This window comes from Sparus aurata, chromosome 9 (assembly GCF_900880675.1).
Source record: "Sparus aurata chromosome 9, fSpaAur1.1, whole genome shotgun sequence".
In the NCBI taxonomy this organism is placed as follows: Eukaryota; Metazoa; Chordata; class Actinopteri; order Spariformes; family Sparidae; genus Sparus; species Sparus aurata.
In genome coordinates this window covers 25,504,144-25,520,546 of record NC_044195.1, presented here as the reverse complement: position 1 = coordinate 25,520,546, position 16,403 = coordinate 25,504,144, and the positions used below count along the sequence as shown (strand labels likewise).

Below are 16,403 nucleotides of genomic sequence, written 5' to 3'. Positions count from 1 at the left end.
TTGTGTGTTCCGTCAAAACAGGTCCTTCCTTCCCGTGCACGTCCATGCAGTGAACAGCTGATGTGGTGTTTCTCTCTGACAGACAGCCCGTGAAACGTGTTTTACTCCTCGTTCTCCCAAGAATATAGCTCGACATGACTAAAGAGGAAGTCCAGGGGTAAGAGCGCTGTGAATGTCGTGCGGGTCGTAACTCTCGTCTCTCAGCAGCACTTTCAACTAGCTAGTGTGCTAGCAGCCAGTGCGGCTAGCAACCAGCTAGCATTACCTGAACATGCAGCAGATTGCATCAGCTGACAGTTCAAGTAGAGACACCATAAAGTTTTGCCCATATGAAGAAAATGTTTAAACAGCAGCGATGTAAAGCGGAATATTAGCACTCATGCTAGCTGACTTGTGTGCAGGCGAGATTTTGGTGGTCTTTCAACACCAGACTACGTTAAAGAATTGCTCAATTTATGATGGCCTTGCATAAGTTAATAAGAGATGTGCAGAGATGTAAATACGAGGCAGGATGTTAAGCTTTGTAGGTTTTTGGTAAACACAACTTGGTTGCTATGAAAACATGTCTGCCTCTGTGCTGTACAGTTCTGTGTGGCAGACTCAAATCTGGCATGTGAATGAAATGGTGCCAAAGTGTGTTTTGCATGCATTCAGAGTGGAAGTCTGGCCCCCCTTATGATTCAGACAACATCTTGTATCATATCCTCTACATATGTTCTGGTTTTACTACATGTAAATCCACCCATAATCTTTAGTTTTATGTTTTGCAAACCTCAACCTGTCAGGTCATGCGCCTGCACGTTCCTCTTCTTCTTGACTCCTGTCAGTTGTGCCTCCGGGCCAAAAGGTGTTCACCTGCATTTTAGGGTTGGAGTTTAAAACCGGAAGAAATGTTCAGGGGTCAAACGAATTAGTCAAAGTAATTAAACTCACTGTGGAAATATACACTCCCAAGTATACAGAAATAATGTATGATGTTATGCAATGCAATACACTGGCCTTGAAATGAGGGATGCATGATATGTTTTCGACCGATTTTATATAATTTGGTATTTAACAGTATCTGTGAAATCCTAGTCTGTGATATGAAGCTAAATTGCTTTCTTCAACTTAGAAAGCACAACATTTAAAACCTCTGACGCAGTAGGTGGCTGTTTGCGATCTACAAATAAACTCAAATCGTCAATTTCGTCTTACTGCATCGTGGCCTTTCTTACCCTCAGGTGTTCGTAAACCGCAGGTTAGGAACTTCTTTTGAAAATACAAATATGTGGAGTTATTTATTATCTTATTGGCATCGGCCTAAGAAGTAGGTAACCATCAGTTATTGTATGGGCTGATAAATCCTTATGTTATTTGGGTGCTCACTCAGTGTTGTGGTACTAAACTGCAGTATAATAAAACGCATTCAAACACAAATTGGGAGGAAGAAAATTATTGGAAACTACTTTACAATATAATCCAAACTAATGCAACAACACCACAAATAGTAGCGTAACCTATTGCCAGTTATTGAATCAAACCCCGTCAACACCACTTAAAACGTATTTGTTCCACTAATGTGATATTTTACTGCGACATCATACTGAATTGTAGTTTTATGAGCTTTCAGTTGTGCCGTTGTACTTCGGATGACTCACACAGGAAGGGCTGATAACGTTTTTTTTTATGTGAAACTGCTTTTTCAATTTATTGCCTTTTTATGAATCCGCCTGTCGGACGTGATTCATCAGGACATCTGTTGTTCGGTAAAGTTGGTTTACTGATAAGCTGTTCGTGTTTAACTGTGCAAATAATAATCATTTGTCTGCGATTAATAACATTTGCAGTGTAACGGATGAACAACCGCAAAGTTTGTTTGCACAGCAATTTGACAGCAGATTGTAGATGTTTTTTGGACAGCTGCTCCAGACAGTCGAACTGATCTCACCTCCCTGAGGGTAAAACACATGGCTGATCCAGTTCAACAAGTAGTACATCTTCATTAATCTACTTCACACTCTGGTACAGAGGAATTCAGGCTCATAACAAGGATGTAAGACAAGTTGTAGTTTTTGTTTCCAGGTGTCTGCTTTTTCCAAAGATGCTATGTGAAGATATTTTAACTGCCGGTTGTCGAAACAATGTTAGCCTTATATTTGGTTGTACAGGAAGTATAAAAACCTTGTCTGAAGTCTTCCCTCGGAAGAAACAACATTATCTGTTGTGATTTTAGTTTCTTGTTTAGGCTTTATTGCTATTTAAAGTCGGCCTTTGGTCCTTGTTATTTCCTGTGACTGAACAGAAACGGCTCCCATGTTGCTCATGGGCTTCCTTTAGGTCTAGACACCTGGTCACTGGTCAAACCAAACAGCACTCACTCGTTCACCTTCACCTTTTATAACAGTGGCTGGAAGTCTGATTTGGAGAAGTGCAAAGTTCAGACTGTTTGTCTGTGATCGGGCGCTTTATTGCAGCGTTATCTTTTACAGCCGTTTGTCTTTGACCTAGAATATTGGCACGTCACTTTCTCCATAAGCCCCAGATGCTGCCCTGATTTTGCAATTATTGTTCCGGTTGTGAGGTTTTATTTTATTTTCAGTTTTACAATGTATCGTCTTGTTTTTTGAGGATAAATCGAAACTCAACATTCTAGCACAGTGTCTGAATGTTCTTTTTTCCCCCTATGTATTGCATTTTCACCATTTAAACAGAAAAAAAAATGACAACTACATACAAATGATTAAACCCCACATAAAAGAAAAATAGAGCAAAAACCTAGAAAAGACAAACACCACAAAGGCCAGATTGGATGAAGATAATAACGTAAAACACATGGCGAAGAGCGGCACACCTGGATATCACATAGCAGGGATTCTAGCTAAGAAACGGCAGAATTAAGGTGTGTAATTTGGCCGCAGATATCCTCAAGTTTTTCATAAAAACCTATGTGTGTTGCTTCGGAGCCTCTCAAGATGTAATTCTGAGACCAGTCTTCTAACCCGTCCAGAAGAACAAGGAGTGCTGCGCTGGCAGCCTTTCATTCCTTTAGATTTATTCTCTTTGCCACAAACATACCAAAGCCGTCTGAACATTCTTAGAAATTAAAATTCATTCATTCTTTTTATGAAAGTTTGCGGTTTCTGCTCGGCTTCATTCCTCTTCATCGCCGCTGTCCTGTATATACGAGACCTAATTTTTTCACCTAGATAAGAGCGTCCTGTTGTGTTTAGTCTGCTGTCGCTGCTCCAAACAAACTTGACTTTAAAGGGCCAAATGTCACATTCTTATCAGCTCAGTCATTGTGCTGTGCTGTGTAGTTTGGCCGTAACATTTGGCAAATAAAGACACCTTTACTTTCAGATAAGGTTAAATGTTATCATAATCGGATAATCTGTATTCTTCACGAATTCTGTAACGGATTAGAAAACACTGCTGTGACTACTGTCCTCTTTCTTTAAAGCCTTTGTGTTTATCAGGCGAATCTTACTTTCTGACATCTCTGCTCTCCAAACTCCCACCTCTCCGTTTAAGCAGGCTGCCGCTGTTTTGTCTGAAATAACAATGGGGATTAAAGGTAGGGGGGACTTAAAAAGCTGGAGGTGGCGATGGCTCAGAATTAATTTTCCCAGGCGGTCAACAACTTCCTTTCTGGATGAAGGAGAAATAGAAGGTGGAAGTGGACTTAAATGTTTATGTTGTGTGCCTCTTCCTGTTTCAGGGCGACGGAGGAGGGGCAGCAGGGTCCGTCAAAGAAAGGCCTGAAGAAACAGCAGAAGGAAGCGGAGAAAGCTGCAAAGAAGGCTGAGAAACAGGCCAAGCTGGTCAGTGGCAGTTTTTTTTTTTTTTTTTTTTTCTGTTTTGTTGTTTGACATCCGTCTCCCCCTCTTACAGCTGTTAAGGCCGTGACGTGCGGTTATGCTGGGCATTGAGGCGACCAGGAGGGTTGGTTAGCCACAGGGGGGTCAAGAGTGTCCATTGTTTAAGTATTCCTGTCATTTTGGTTTTGTTTATGTCCACCCAAACAAAGTGCTATTTTCTTCTACACTGACTGCACGACATGGTGTGCACTTGCGAGAGCTGTATGCGAAGAGAGACGTTAAACATCACACAGTGAGGCTCAGGCTCACTACAGTGTTCTCGCACATCAGAAAGTCTGGTGGACAGTTGTGTCTGATACTTGTCCTCTCTTTGGCAACAATGTTTTCTTCCTCTGACCTTTTTATTGGGTCAATTTTTTTGACAGATTTCACACATTAAAGGTCCTTAAAAAATTCCTCTATGACCTCATCTCAGCAGACTTAACAAAGCCACCAACCGCTAAGAGTGTTTGCAAACTGAGGACAATATGCGTCTTCATATCCAACAAAGCATGTGGATCAGTGCCAAAAACTGCCACAGTACAAAGAAGTGCCACATTTTTAAGTGACGGCAGAGCTGGCATCTGCGTTTCACCGCCACAGATGCCACTGGTTTTGGATGTTTTTGAGCTTTTATACATTTTGGGATGAACATCTGACTTCCTCGGTCCTGACACTGATGCCAAAGCCCAAACTCTGCGTATCTTGTGTAACCAAGCCTCAAACTGATACCGGTGGGCTGTTTCTCTAAAATAGGTGCAACTTTTTCCCTTGGCACAACAATCATTGGGATCATTCTCATGGGTGCTGTGAAACAAAACATCTGAACATCTATTGTGCTTATGCATATAAATATTGTTCTGGATATCAACTCCCAACAATGATCTTTCTGTACAATTATTCTTTGTGCTGTGGGATAACGGTAGACTGACTTTCTATGGTAAACCGTTATCAGATCAGATGCTGTGTATGCTATACTGAGGGGAGAAGGTTTCATCTTAAAGGGAGAATTTGCTACGTTTTATGTGACTGTCCAATCATTGTTGATGGCAACTGTCGTCAATTAAAGCAAGAAAACTGATCTCTCCTCCTCCATCATTTGAAGCGTACTGTGATGTGGTTGGTGTTAAGGAAGAACTACACTCTAATTTAGCTTTGATTTCTAGCCATATAACCTCAATGAGGAATTTATTGCTTTGATTGACTACATTTACCTTTAACACTGATTGGACATCCACATAAAATGTTTCAACTTTGCTTTTAGTACACATTTCTACAGCTCGTCTGACCTCTTTTCTCCCTTTTCCCTCACAAACCACCAGCAACCTGCTAGCGTAATGGTAATCAGCCTCCCCATTTAACATCTGCCCTGTATTTGTCATGTGTAAATAATAAATTCCTTTGTTATGTTCTTGGTGAATATTTTAAAGAAACAAACACTTCCTGACAAAAAGGATGGAAATTGTCGGCTTACTGCGATGACATAGTCAACACATCCGGTTACACAGTAATGGTATACTACTAGGGGTGGTTAATCGGCCCAATTTCCCGATTCGATTCGATTCCGATTATTGAAGTCTTGATTCGATTACAAATCGATTTTCAATTATTAACGATTATTGATTCGATTTTCAATTATTAATGATTCAGGGTTCTCCCCAGAAATTTTGAGTGCAGCGCCGCTGTTCCACCGTCTGGGGAGAACCCTGCGATTATTGATCTTCCATTTAACATCAGTCAGCTGCTGAATTATTTTACTTATCTTTTGAGTAACACCTCACAGCACCTTCAATATTGTATAGTGTAACTGTAATATCAAAATTATTATGTTTATTTGTTTTAAATGTAGTGTTTCACTGTTAAAAGAAAGCTGCCAAGCTCAGCAGCCGGACTCATGTTAGAAGCATTGTTGGTGACAAGAACCAGGGCGTGTTTCTCTATTCCCCACTCGTCTGCCATTGCTTTGAGAAAGTCACACATATTTGCGCTTGTGTGGCTATCATCCATAGCTTTCGTCTGAAGTACGTAGGACATTAGCTTCCATTAACTGCTGATATGATGAGCTGTAATGGTCACATATGAGACTGTAGCTCTGGATGTCCAGGCATCGCAGGTTATTGCTACCCTGTGAGCAGAGTTGAGGGACTCTTGCACGGAAAGGTTTGTCTCCTTGTAAAGATTTGGAATCGATTTAAGTGTAAAAAAAAAAAGCTCCAGGATGGAATAACATATCTTGGCTCCAGACTGTGGACCATGTAGCAGAAGCCAGTAAGAGGAGGACTCCAGTTTGTATTACTATTTCAAAAAAAAAAAAAAAATAATAATTTTTAATCGATTTTTTGGTAATGTAATAATCGAATCATAATCGTCAGTATTATAATCGCGATTAATCAAGAATCAATTTTTTTCACCACCCCTACGTACTACTGCTTTCACATTAAAATATATTATTTTTGCAGCCCAATTACTAATGTTTCCATGATCGTCAGTGCTGGAATTAGAATCTGTGCATTCATAAATTCTTTCTCAGGCTGTCGCTTCATGGAATATCTGCAGGATAAGAGTTAGGAAATTCGTCTCTATTGTAAGATTCATAGTCATTTAGCCCTGCACTGGCTTATCCAAGACAAAAAGGCACCAGGTGCTTCAGTGTACCGTGATTCATGTGGCTTTCATGGGCGAGGGCAGCAAAGTTCTTCTTCCAGTCAGCATTTTTCATAGAAGAAGCAGATGTGTCAGTGTTTAATATGCCGGCTATTGCTGCCGATATCCGGATGATGTAGAAAGCATCGCCTCAGGGAAGACCTTAAAGCCGAGTTGAATGTTTATTGAGCGTGTGTTAGCCGTGTTATTTGCCGTTGTGCACTTTTTGTGCTGACACTTGTCACTTTAGTGGCTCCGGTGCGGCCCGTCGGCTTCATGGCAATAGAAGGTCTATATTCAGTTGATCATGAAGTGCAATATCATCCATCATGTGACTGGATTATCATACCGCGGATGGGCGATCCAAATTCACTCCGCCGCCACCAGCCATTTCCACACACCAATATCAATTTGCATAGAAAATGGAATTGTGACTTTGCCAAGACTCGATCTCATCGCACTCTGGGAGTCATTTGCCTGGAAGTCAGCGCAGAGATAAAGAATCTGTCCACTTACGCCGTTTCTATTACAAAGCAATATCTCCTGCTGCCATTACTCATTGTCTATGATGTGTTTGAGCAATGTGTAGAAGAGCTCTGCATTCCAGGGATCTGAGGCTCGTCTCCGTGGCTGAGATATGATTTATTAATTTTATTCAAATCCCTGATAGCACAAGATGAAAACACAATTTACATGACTGCTGTAGCAAAAACGTTTTAAGTTGCTCCATTTGAAGTTGAATGGTTCTGAATTTTTTGTGTGCGTCTGTGTTTGAATTTAATAGACAGTCCTGTTGTTGTTATTGTGTTGTTATTTCCTGGGAATTTGCGATGGCCTTTAAACCCTCGTCGCCTCTGTGTGTTTCAGGCTGCCGAGCATCAAAGCACGGAGGAAGATGTAAGTATCCCCTCCAGATCACAGCACTCATCCTCCAGTACCCCTGCCTTCCTGTCTTGACTTTGATTCTACCTCAGTTTTTTTTTTTTTTTTTTTCACACCTTTGCAACAGTTTGTATGCAAATACCTGCACACATCGAACTCTGTTTCATGTTCAGCAGTTTCCTCCTTAGATGGTGATAAGCATCATTATCTGTTCTGTCTGTCTGTTATCTCAAGACGTAGTAGACAGCCTGACGCTTATGAAGTCAAAATGGTAGAGTTGAGAACAATGGAGACTGAATGTACATACTACTAAAAGCATTGTGATGTTTTATTTGGCTGTTTGACGAAATGACTAAGATTCCATGTTTTTATCTTCCAGGACTTTGCCAAGGACAGATATGGTGTGCCAGCTATGGTCCAGTCCCAACAAAAACTGGGTGTGTGTGAAAGCTGCTTCCCTTCCTCATTAGTCAACCAAACAGCTGCTTTTGCTAAAAAAATACAGAAAATGATAGATAATTGTGATTAAAGATTTGCAGTGGACCAAATTACAAAGTGATAAAGCCTTTACCGTGCCTTTACTTTGATGTGACTATAGGTGAATATAAAGAGCCTCTTCATTGTCACATGAGGAAATATTTGGTATTTTAAAAGTAATTATATATAGTTTGATTAGGTAGAATTAACATCTAACCCTGTCCTCATCTCTCCACATTGGACTGATAAATCCTCCAGAGGTTTTAAAAAAAAAAAAAAGTATATATCATCATGTGCCAATGTCAGCGTAGTGAAAGAATGATATGCACTTCAGAAGTATTTCTGTCTTTTGCAAAGTGTGAAAAAAAAAAAATGAGAGATGAGACGATGCAGTATATGCTCGAAAGACTTCCTTTGGTTTAAAGCGAACACCTTGTTTTGATCTCATTTCCAGGTACCAGTGTCGAGTTCTTTCTCTTCCTTTTCTTTTTAAATCTGTGCACTGTGTTATTCACAATTTCCTGTCAGTCACTTACAGATTACCAGAAGAGGTAGTTGCCCCCCTGGAAAACAATGTCTTTCGTTTCTATGTATTTGACTTTCTTTTCTCTGAGATTGTAGTCAGTTTTACAGTCGACATCAGGGTCAGCTGACCTGCACTCTCTAATCTTTTAGTTTAAGATTAGCTCTTTTTACACAGAGATTCTACACAACTACTGCAACGTATACTCGATGTTACACTGGCTTTGCTTTTTTTTTTTTTTTAACACCAAACCAAGCAAGCGCAGCATAAGATATAGATAGAGATGCCCATAGAGGCATTATGGGTAAACACAGCAGTGCCTCTAACAGAGTTTGTCCTGTCTCGTCTTCTTACTCTTTTGACACAGACATCAATTCAGTTCTGTCACTACCGCTACTTTGGGCTTAATGTCGGAACAATGTACTATGAAAATATCGAAATGCAAATGAGCACAGGACATCTCAGGTAACCTTTAGTCTGGCTGTCAAACGTTACAGACGATGAGACTTAGAAATGATAAACATCACGAAGAAATTGTTTTTTTTTTTGGTCTCCTCTGTCGTCACGATCTCGGCAGCGATAATAGCTGTAACTAATAGTGTGTGATAACTCCCAGATGAACAAGGCAGCAGGCGGACCTGTCGAGGTCGTCCATCTGTCTGGATGCTCTTTCAGCTCCAGTGGCAGCAAACAAAGTGGGGCCTCCCTCACCTGCATGCCAAGCCCAGCCATTGGGACGGGAGGCGGGGGGGTTGGAGGGTTGGAGGGTTGGAGGGTTAGGGCTTTCATGTGGGTTGACGCAAAGCTCTGAGCCAAAAGGGCGGCTCTGTTTTCCCTGGCGTAGCCTGGATGTCTCCTCCGTGTGCTCGCTGATAATAAGGCCAAAGCATGCCTCTGAGTGACACAGGTGAAACTAGAGTCAATTTGTCATATAGCCCACAGAGAATGGCTGAGTTAGACAGCTTTTCAGCAGGCCTCCTAGTGTGTCTTATTTATTAGGCATGTCTGTAATTTGAGCATTTTATTGTGTGTACGTCTTTACACGCACATGCATGCTTATTCACATTTCTTTCTGCCCTTGGGAGTGTGCAGGGGGGAGACGTGAGGAAAGAGAAGCATTAAAATCCTTTGAAGTAATATTTTTTTGTGTGCGTCTGTCTTTCTCTGTGTGTGTGTGTGTGTGTGTGTGTGTGTGTGTGTGTGTATGAGCCAGACAGGGCGTTGGTTCGGGTCCAAGACCTCACTCCTGACAAAGCTGACCAGCTGATCTGGCTCCGCGCCCGAGTCCACACCAGCAGAGCAAAAGGTGAGATCACCTCACGCCCCCGTCTTTGTTCACCTTTTTCTGCTTCTTTTGTGCGAAAGACACAAACGGCCGAGATAAGATGACCTCGGCGCTAATCCCTGGTGTGCTGTAGTGAAATGTCGAAAAAAACGTCTGCCCTTGGGCCAGTTCTCCACGTCACTCCTTTCTCTTCAAGTCCAAATCAAAGCAACACCAGTTCTTTTTGACTTTCTTTTAGATTTCCCATGACCTTAATGACTGACATCTGATCAACACTGAAAAGCTTAAGCTACAAAACGAAAACAGACAGCTTATATTGTGAAAATACATACATGCGTACATGCATACATACATACCAAACTGTAGCCTTGTATAAACTGACTACATTATACTCCTCTGTGGGATTGCAAAGCAGTTTTTTTCCCCCTCCATTCCTTCCATGTTAAGCAGAGTTTGACAACCTGAGGGTGTTTTTTGATATCATTGTCAGACGAGCATGTCACTGCCAAGTGGAAGCTCAGATAACCTGTGTTTGTTGGGTTCGAGCTACTGGCAGCAGTGGAGTCCCTCTGTTTGAACACAATGAACCCACACAGCTCTGCCAGGTTATTACATCTCCGCGTGAAACATCAAGACTTTTTTTGCTAGTTTGTGATTACACATCAGATGAGGTCTGGATGATTTATTTTTTTCGCCGTTTCCCTTCGAGATGACTTCCAGAGTCGAGGGTTGCTTCCCCTCCGCTCTTGTCTTCATTCTCTCCGCTCGCTGTAAGGATGTCCGTGTGAGCAGAATAACATCCTGATTTGCTCTGGGATGAGGTGCATCTGTTGGTGGGATTTTGGCGTTGCTGTTATCTCCACCACCCACCCACCCACCCCCCCATCCACCCACCCCCTAACCCACCCATCCACCCACCCCCTCCTTCTCACAGGCAACAAACATCAAAGTACCTGGGTGGTCCGACTGTCTACTGCCCTGGGTATTTTTTGTTGGCTAACATGTTTACACTCTTCCTAGGTGTGTGTGTTTGTTAGGAAGGTAGCAATCAGCCTTTCTCCACACAGTGCTCTTCAAAGAGAAGGCTCCGTTCACAAATGTTTGACACTTTACCTGTAGATGACGAGAGTCACACACTCACACACACCGAGCGTACGCCGCCTCAGAAAGAGCGTCTGAGCCTTTCATATGTCATGCGTGTTAAGCTTGGATAACAAGATGTAAACCGCCCCTTCATGATGTATTGTTGATGTTTTGTTTTCAGGGAAGCAATGCTTCTTGGTCCTGCGTCAACAGCAGTTCAACGTGCAGGCTCTCGTCGCAGTGGGAGATCGTGCCAGCAAGCAGATGGTCAAGTTTGCCGCAAAGTGAGTACCGAGACTGCTCTTCCTGTCAGAGAGGGCGCGAAACAATGGTGGGAAAATCCTGGGCCCTAATAGTCCGCCGAACCATTTTCACACATTCCGAGTGAGGTGGAGGGGCGGGGGAATCAATCATTTTTTCACTCGACAACAAAAGCTGGCTGTTAACGGGGTGGAATACAGCGGTGTTTTAATGGAGCAGTTCCTGTCGAGATGGCAGATACAGCAGCCTGGATCAGAGGAGGAAGAAATACTTAAGTGCCAAGCATCATTAGTCATGTTAGCAGCCAAGTTTTAGCTCACTTCTGGTCGTCTATGAATGAACACGACTCTTGGCGGATGTGCACCTTATTAAAAGGGTAACGGGGGCGGGGGGGGAAATGATAATACTTCCACTTTTGATGTTAACGAGGGGGCTCGTAAGTATTCTCACATCAGAAACATTTCTGACTCATGTCGTCATCATGTAATTTAACTAAAACTTAGAGATCATTTATATGACACAGATGTTTGGAAGCATCTTTTTTCAAGCACTGCCCTTGTTTGATGAACTAAACGTATTTGTAAATGTGGAAGAACTTAATTACCACGTGTTACTTAATGGGCACCTCCTTGGATGTTGCTAAATTAGCAAAGCGTAACACCCACAGCTGTAATCTACCAGACTGAAATGGCAGATGTGACATTGTATAATAAATTTACTAAGAACCTTTAGCAATGCGGAGATTGCAGCCGAGTCTAAAACGAGCCTCCCATTAAGTTGCAGCTATCATATCATCATCTCATGGAAGACGACACAACAAGTGTAGACTGTTTCGTAGAAGCAGAGCATCTGGGGGAAAAAAATGAAAGAAGTCAGTTTGGTTAAAACTGTTAACTAAACGGCACATCTCTGAAATAACGGTGCCAGAAGTCATTGGGATGTTTGTTAATGACAGTGACCTCATACCCATCATTGAGGCCACTGTGGGTTGACCATTAAGGCCCTGACACACCAAACTGACATCAAAGAACAAGCTGCGACAAAGGCGGACTGTTGCATCACCTCATGGCCTCTGTCTCCCGGCCTGAAAGCTGCACTTAAACACTCCGCAAAGACTGCAGCAGATGGCCAACTAGCTCCTACATTCTGCACCTGCGTGAAAGGGGATATACAAACTGTTGATATGATTAAGCGGCATTTTTTGACACCACTGTTACTAATTTAGACGCTTATAATCGAGAATATTTCTGATAAATAGTTGCAAATGTCTCTGGGGATTAAGGAGAAACCACGCTAAATGAGTGAAATTATAGATGCAACAGCAGTGGGCTCAAGGGGCTTTCCCTGTCTTTTGTCGTGCACTGACTGACTCACTCACTGACCACCCCGATTATGCACGACAGCCCGATGTGTCCGGGCCTTCAGCTTTGTTTCATACAGATGTGCTGGATTGATTTGATTTGATTTGATTTGACTTGGTTTGATTTGCACCTCTGCACAACCACTGCTGATTGGCTGTAGCGCTGTTTACCCTTGCTCTGTGCAACGGTTGTTGGTAGCCAACTACATATCATCCTGGATCTTTAGGCTGTCACAATTACGCTTGGCAGCGTCCACTTACTGTTTAAAATGGATCTAGAAGAGATGGAAGAAGCTACTATTAGTCTTATGAATAATGATGAAGCCTTGCTGACATGACCACAACGCCAGAGACGGTCAATCTCCAATCTAACATAAATAGGCACGTTGAAAGTGGTAATGGAAACGCAATTCAACAAGGCATGGTTTGGCTTGGCGTGGCCAAGGAGCCAATGGAAAAGCCATTCTTCTCTTGTTATTTGCCGCAATCAGTTAAGATTCAGCAGCAAAACAGTCTTTTTTTTCCAGGATAAAAAAAAAAAAGAATGTCAGATGGCATCTACAGCAAGTGACACAATAAACATTTCTATGATTCATGCCTGCATACAAACGGCACTTCCAGACTTAATGAACATAAATAATGAATGATGGAGTTTATGTACACACCTGCCTGAGTTATATGTAAACAAGTCGGAGCTGCTAAATGTTTGATGAACGCCCAAGTGTGCATAAATTACCATTTTACACACATTCATTATACTCATGTTTCATAAATGAGACCCGAGGAGCCTCTTGGTGGGTTGTGGCAGTGTGCTGGGTTGTTTACGGGAAACTAAATCCAGACTAACAACTATATTTTCTAATGAGGGCGAGGTCACCGCTGCTCAGACCCGAGCTTTGACCTCCTCTGAACACACTGACCCCGACTTTGTTAGCGATGTCAGGATGCTCTGACCGGGCCATAGTTCCTCCAAGTCACTCAGCTGAGCTGTTCCCAGTCATCATTGAGATTCAGCTTTAGTATCTGTTCTCCTGCAGTGCTTTGTAGCTGCAGAAAGGGCACTCAACAACAGGGATAGAAGGAATCAGTGATCTCAAACTGCACGTTGTCTAATATCGAAGAAAGGTTTGCTGTGTGCCACAGGATATTGTGTTTAGGACATCGCTCACATTTCATTATATTTTTTGTAACTGTTGGATGGTGCCGCAATGCTGTGGTTGGGCAGTTGGATCGTTTTGCAATACCCTACAACCTGACAGCAGAGCAAGTGAAAGTAATGACACGGTTGCTAAGAAAACATCGTCTTTACATCAAAACGCCTTGCAGCAGTGAAACAAATAAATTAATTTCTGTGCATTTCCTCCTCGGATCAGAATGTGTTTTTCATATTTCTATTTTGAGGAACAGGTGGCACTATTGCTTCCTGTGGTTTTTCTGGCCCACGTCTAGTTTCACACTCTTTGGTGTGATGATTGACAAGCCGAGTAAGACCCTGGATTACAACTAAATCCCCTCATAATCATGCCGAGGGCAGTGATGACATTGCCGGGGAAGTCTCCTTTCACACATTGTATGTCCAAGTCATCCTCCTCTCACTCACACAATTTAATTAAGTGATATTCAGGCTCTACAGCTCAAGTACTCCACGAGTACCACGTGGAAAGCGGAATGGAAGTCTGAACTCGGCTGATGTAATGGCTTGGTACTGGAAAGACAATGTTGGATCATTGTGTGCTGTGAAGTTCGTGGGTTTAATTCGAGACTATATCACCTGATTCAGTCTGGGCCTTTTTAAAGAATCGCTGATTTGGATGACACATGTTGGAAATAATAACAGCATGGCCTTAACTGTGTTTGAGCGTATGCCTTTTCAGTAAGAGCAGCAGCTCTACCACAGCATAAGGGACGAGCTATAAGTAGTTTAACGGGTTTACTGACCCATATTTTTCACTTCCCTCTACTGTAATGTCACTGAGATTTCTGGCTCCCCTCAGACACAGTGGAGGTGAATGATTGATGACTCATGACTGCTGCTCCGTTCATTTAGAAATTATGTGTTTTTTTTAAAAAGACTGCAGCAGCATTTCTTTTCAGTAACACTTTCTGTCGTTGCACATGTTGTCAAAGTGTAGCAGGCGTCCTACATGAGATAAGGAAACTATTATTTGAGGATAATGCGAGTTTTAGTGAGATCTCATGTTATGAAGACAATGTTTGACACTGTCTAGATTGTTGGGGCCGGTGAAAATTCCGATATAAGGAAATGAAAATTCAAGTTCTGATACATCGATGTGCAGAGAGAAACATTTTTTGCAATGATCCCTCAAATTACGTTATGAAACACTTGTGACAAGGACATGTGGGAGGCAAGAGGAGGATGTGGAAGTCTAACAATACAATGTATTGTCTAAAGTGATGTCAATGCTCCATAACAGTAAGCCTAACTAGGAATGTTATAATCATAAATGATCCTAAGCATCCTTTCCGGTGGTGCACTATTGGTTCATATTGGCCAACATAAACACTGGCACCAATATGTCTGAAAAGTCAATGTCATCATATATTGGTCAAGCTCTATTTGACACTAGTAGGTAATAGGATGGGTAAAAACATCCGCTATGTGAAGGATCTTTCACTGTTTGAATTTGGAAAACCTTATCTAGTCATTTCTGCTTGCCTGTTACATTATTTAATTATGCATTAGCTGCTGACATAATGGCCATATGTGTCATTCATGGCCAGAGTATGAGTTTAGAATTGTTTCTGTTTTGGTTCAGATAACAGAAGTTAGTCTAGTATCTCTAGAAATAGTGCTACTGGGTATTCCCAGTGGTCTTTAACCCAGGTTAAACCCAATTTGCAGTAAGGGCCATGGCTGGTCAGCGTGTTGACCCATAAATTCCAGGGCCAAACTTTGCTTTCACGCAGAACCAGCCTAGTAGCACAGGCCCTCTTATCTTTTCTTTCCAAGTCTTATTTTTCATCTCCATGTGATATTGTCAACTCTAGGTCTGGAGTTAATCAATCTGTTTCCCTCAGTGTGCGCTGTCTGCATTGCCGCAAGCCTCCGAGCCATGCAGCGGAGGTTATTAATGCAGGGATTTATTTATCCAACTGATCTCCTACTAGAAGGGAAGGACTATGGCGGCAGCTGTCATGGGGCTGAAGGGACAGCAGTACCCCAGTGTTCAGTCCCTCATTACTGCTTTTTAATGAGGAGGAGTGAAGGATTGCAGCAGGTTTCCCATCTGGCCACACGCTGCACGACAGTCGGTGTTGTTCCTCATATCTCTGATGATACTATGGGTTTCAGTGGAAGATGGTGCATTGTTTTGAAAACCTGTGGTGACACAATTAAAAATGGGTTCCCCTCGCATACCGTAGTTTGCTTTCGGTTGAGTGCAGAATAGGGGAATTCTTGCCCCCGCTCTCAATATAACCGTTTTTGTAGTAGAAGTGGGTACTTCCCAGAGCTCATAAAATGATGCAAGTTGCAGCCCTGTTTTCTCAAGACTCTACAACAACAATGAAGACTCTTTAACTCACTGGCTTCTTTATTTACTTCTCCTCCTTCGTGACTGTTTTAAAATGGGAATTCAAACTATGTGATGGTGCACATTAATCTGCCTTGAGGTCAGTAAACCAGCAGGGTCAAGGTAAGCCTTAATATCTCTGAAACAGTTAAGTGCCACCAGACACAGATCTTTATAAAAGCAAAAAGTTAAATTAGTTAATAATATTATATAGTTAATAATATGACTGGAATCATTTTAGGGTCCCACGCAATGACTGTATAAAAGATGACGTAGCTTCACAAACTGAAAAGGGAAGTCAGTGCGAAAGTGCCTCAATCCTGCATTCTTTCTTATATCCAGCAGGTGGTGTATCCATTGGTTTCACAACATCCAACTGTATAGATGTCTATGAGAAAATGTGGCCAGTTCTCACTTGATTAATTGCCTCAGTAAACAGTTTCCTCAGGATTTTATGGTCCCGATTGCTAGATTAAAGTCTTCTTCAATCAGAATAGACATGCAGCAATACTACCTG

The 16,403-nt window shown here is 42.1% G+C and overlaps 1 protein-coding gene across 1 annotated transcript in view; it reads left to right on the top strand.

Moving 5' to 3' along the window:
* Positions 1-16,403, top strand: part of dars1 (aspartyl-tRNA synthetase 1) — a 40,306-nt gene continuing 23,903 nt past the window's right edge. Inside the window, exons 1-6 of the mRNA XM_030427295.1 lie at positions 1-157; positions 3,701-3,803; positions 7,350-7,379; positions 7,744-7,801; positions 9,578-9,670; positions 10,914-11,016. Coding sequence (XP_030283155.1) covers positions 135-157; positions 3,701-3,803; positions 7,350-7,379; positions 7,744-7,801; positions 9,578-9,670; positions 10,914-11,016 — 410 coding nt within the window. The 5' untranslated portion in view covers positions 1-134. The remainder of the gene's footprint in view (positions 158-3,700; positions 3,804-7,349; positions 7,380-7,743; positions 7,802-9,577; positions 9,671-10,913; positions 11,017-16,403) is intronic.